The sequence below is a fragment of the Rhinopithecus bieti genome, unplaced genomic scaffold, assembly GCF_001698545.2.
Source record: "Rhinopithecus bieti isolate Rb0 unplaced genomic scaffold, ASM169854v2 scaffold_20170, whole genome shotgun sequence".
Classification (NCBI taxonomy): Eukaryota; Metazoa; Chordata; class Mammalia; order Primates; family Cercopithecidae; genus Rhinopithecus; species Rhinopithecus bieti.
Genome location: NW_016810097.1, coordinates 2,069,627 through 2,073,772, shown reverse-complemented (window position 1 = coordinate 2,073,772; position 4,146 = coordinate 2,069,627). Strand labels below are relative to the sequence as shown.

At 43.6% G+C, this 4,146-nt stretch overlaps 1 protein-coding gene across 1 annotated transcript in view; it reads right to left on the bottom strand.

Moving 5' to 3' along the window:
• CDC25C (cell division cycle 25C) overlaps positions 1 to 4,146 on the bottom strand; it is a 65,288-nt gene that overhangs the window by 47,339 nt on the left and 13,803 nt on the right. Inside the window, 3 exon segments of the mRNA XM_017891312.1 lie at positions 1,434 to 1,532; positions 3,152 to 3,241; positions 3,352 to 3,385. Coding sequence (XP_017746801.1) covers positions 1,434 to 1,532; positions 3,152 to 3,241; positions 3,352 to 3,385 — 223 coding nt within the window.

Below are 4,146 nucleotides of genomic sequence, written 5' to 3'. Positions count from 1 at the left end.
AAAAAAAAAAAAAAAAAAAAACAACAAATATTAGCTGGATGTGGTGGCATGCACCTATAATCCCAGCTACTCAGGAGGCTGAGGCAAGAGAGTCACTTGAACCCGGGAGGCAGTTATTTCAGTAAGCTGAGATCACACCACTGCACTCCAGCCTTGTGACAGAGCAAGAATCAATCTTAAAAAATATATATAAATAAAATAAAAACTTTATGTCATACTGACAAGATGAGCAGATTAAAAATTTATACCTAAGACAGATGCAGTGGCTCACTCACACCTGCAATCCCAGCACTTTGGGAGGCTAAGGTAAGCAGACTGCTTGGCATCAGGAGTTCGAAGACCAGCTTGGCCAATGTGGTGAAATCTCATCTCTACTAAAAATACAACAATTAGCTGGGTATGGTGGAACACACCTGCAGTCCCAGCTACTCGGGACCCTGAGGCAGGAGAATTGCCTGAACTTGGGAGGCGGAGGTTGTAGTGAGCTGACATTTTACCACTGCACTCCAGCCTGGGCAACAGACAGAGACTTCATCTCAAAAAAAAAAAGTGTATATATATACCTTCACTCCAGCACTGAAGAGAAAAATCCAAAATGCAGTCAAATATTTGCGCTTGAGAACTTTGAGAACTTACATTATAGCATTATTTGTAAAAGGAAAATTTGGATACCACTAAGTATCTAACAGTATGGAAGTCCTTTTATAAATTAGGGTCCATTTATTAGAGAAAAGCATCCAGAGCTAGGCACAGATCCGTGTGCCTGTAGTCCTAGCTACCCAGTAGGCCAAAGTGGTAAGATTGCTTGAGCCCAAGAGTTCGAGTCTAGCCTGGGCAACATAGCAAGACCTTGTGTTTAAAAAAATAAAAATAAAAAAGCAATCTTTAAAGAATAAAGTAGAAGAAAAAAAGAAGCTTGGCCAGGCGCGGTGGCTCACACCTGTAATCCCAGCACTTTGGGAGGCTGAGGTGGGTGGATCACCTGAGGTCAGGAGTTCGGAACCAGCCTGGCTAACATGGTGAAACCCCATCTCTACTAAAAATACAAAAATTAGCCAGGCACGGTGGTGGGCACCTATGATCCCAGCTACTTGGGAGGCTGAGGCAGGAGAATAACTTGAACCTGGGAGGCAGAAGGTTGCAGAGATCGTGCCATTGTACTCCAGCTTGGGCAACAGACCCCCTCCAAAAAAAAAAAAAAAAAAAAGCCCAAGTCATATTTTTTCCTCCTTAAACTTAAACAAGAAGATCATAGGACATATTGTTCCTCTCTTTTCCTGCTCAAACTTTATTTCTCCAATCCCCTTTTTCTCACCTAAATTTGGCTTGATGATGCCGGTTTAGAAAAATTCAAAGGTTCATAAATCCAGAGCTGCCATCCTGTAGCCTATAACACTTCAACTGATCCTTAATAATGATGTTCAATGACTTACCAGCAGAGAAAGAGGAGACACATAAGGTTCCCCTGGTCTCTTTTGAAACCTCAGGTTCCTGGGTGCCTGACACTCCAAGGGCTTCAAAGTGCCGTTTTCCTGCATAAGAAAAACTGTATTAGTTGGGGAAGAGAAGTGTCAGCTGGCCCTGATAAAAACATTTCATCTGATGAAGCCATGAATAACCCTCACAAAACACATTTCATGTAATCAAAGTTGACCCTATATCTTGACCCTATATAACTTTGCATTTGAAGATGCAAATTATGATGTGGATTTGATATAAGGCATGCAGATTTGCTTTGGAAGATACTAATTTTTGGTCACAAGTAAAAGGAATGGGGTAAGGATAGGGAGTCTGCCTGGGGAGGGGACAGTGAGATTTTAAAAAGTGATTATTGGCCGGGCGTGATGGCTCACACCTGTAATCTCAGTACTTTGGGAGGCTGAGGTGGGTAGATCATCACAGGTCAGGAGTTCGAGGCCAGCCTGGCCAATTTGGTGACACACTGTCACTACTAAAAATACAAAAATTAGCCGGGTGTGGTGGCACACGCCTATAATCCCAGCTATTCAGGAGGCTGAGGCAGGAAAATCGCTTGAACCCAGGAGGCAGAGGTCGCAGTGAGCCGAGATTGCACCATTGCACTCCACCCTGGGGTACAAGAGCAACTCTCTCTCACAAAAAAAAAAAAAAAAAACAGTGATTATAGGCCAGGCAGTGGCTCATACCTGTAATCTCAGCCTTTTGAGAGGCCGAGGTGGGCGGATCACTTGAGGTCAGGAGACCTGCTTGGCCAATAAGGCAAAACCCCGTCTCTATTAAAAATACAAAAATTAGCCGGGCCGTGGTGGCATGTGCCTACAGTCCCAGCTATTTGGCAGGTTGAGGCACAAGAATCGCTTGAACCTGGGAGGCAGAGGTTGTAATGAGCCGAGATCGTGCCACTGCACTCCAGCCTGGGCGACAGAGTGAGACTCAGTTTCAAAAATAAACGAATAAAAAGTGATTATAAATGGAGATTAGAAGGACAGTATTAAATCAAGAAAAAACTGATTAGAACAGCCAAAAACATGAGTCTATCTTAAGTCAATGTAAGAAAAGAACAGCAGCTATCTTTTATGGGTAATGATCTGGGGAAATGGATGGGAGGCAGGGAAGAAAAAAAGATGTCTAGAAAAGAGGATTAGTTGAAGGGATTAGATACAGAATTATCTTAGTGATTAGGTGGTTCTGAAGAGGCTAGTTTTAACTTGGAACGAAGGATGACCTAAGGTTTAGATAAAAAGTACCATGGCTTCCTCGGAATAAGGGCTTAAAAGCCAGACTAAGGGGGAAATAAGAAATTAATAAATCTACACTTGCATGTAAAGTGGTGGGAAAAAAAATCTGTGAACAAGTTATCCAAGTTAACCCTACAAACAAAACTCCTAAATCCCTTACACTATAGTAAGGATAATTTTTATCCTCAAAATGATCAACTGAACATGAGAAATAATGATGAGCTACTGTGGAGAACTTGGAGCTGGGTGTCTGACCTAGGGCCAAACTTTAATAAGAAAAAACAAAACAAACAATTTTCTCCCCTATAGTAATACAGTTTGCTTGTCTAGCATACGAGGTATAAACAGCTCTATGTCTCACTATGATACCAACAAGTTTCTTCACTCAAAAAAATAAAACTGCCAATATATCTAGGTTTCCATTAAACACTCACATTTTCTTTGTTTGCAGATGAGCTACACATTGCATCTCTCTTTCTATGGCCACGGTCCAAACCATTCGGAGTGCTACAAAGAAGCTGTGCCTAAAAAAGAGTTTGCTGAGACCGTCCCGCATCAAGTCACAGGTGCAATGGAAACCCTCTGCCTCCCACCTGAAAAGCAAACCCAAACCCAAAAAAGAGAGGCTACTCACTGGGCTACATTTCATTAGGTGCTGGTGATGATTCCTGCAGATTAAAACAAACTGCCTGTCAGGTTAGCCCCAAATACTGTTTGATTATTCTTCAGTGGATTTGGTGCATCCCAACATTTTAAAAATTTCATTCTAGGAGCCCTATTCCCAGTTGATAGGTCTCTTCCAACAACAATACATAGGGTATTCTCTGTGGTAAATATCAAGACTCAAGTGATATCTTGGGGATAAGACCCTCATTTTGCCTGTGTAACCATATAAATAAACATGTACCAAAGATGAACGAGTTTTATACAATTTACTAATTTTCCAGCACAGTGTATTGGGGCTAATTTTTTTGTTTGTTTGTTTTTTTGAGACAGTCTGGTTCTGTCACCCAGGCTGGAGTGCAGTGGCAGGATCTCGGCTCACTGCAAGCGCCGCTTCCTGGGTTCACGCCATTCTCCCGCCTCAGTCTCCCGAGTAGCTGGGACTACAAGTGCCTGCCACCTTTTAAAAAATTTAATTTCTGGCCGGGCGCGGTGGCTCAAGCCTGTAATCCCAGCACTTTGGGAGGCCGAGACGGGTGGATCACAAGGTCAGGAGATCAAGACCATCCTGGCTAACACGGTGAAACCCTGTCTCTACTAAAAACTACAAAAAACCAGCCGGGCGAGGTGGCAGGCGCCTGTAGTCCCAGCTACTGGGGAGGCTGAGGCAGGAGAATGGCCTGAGCCCGGGAAGCGGAGCTTGCAGTGAGCTGAGATCCGGCCACTGCACTCCAGCCTGGGCGACAGAGCGGGACTCCGTCCCCCC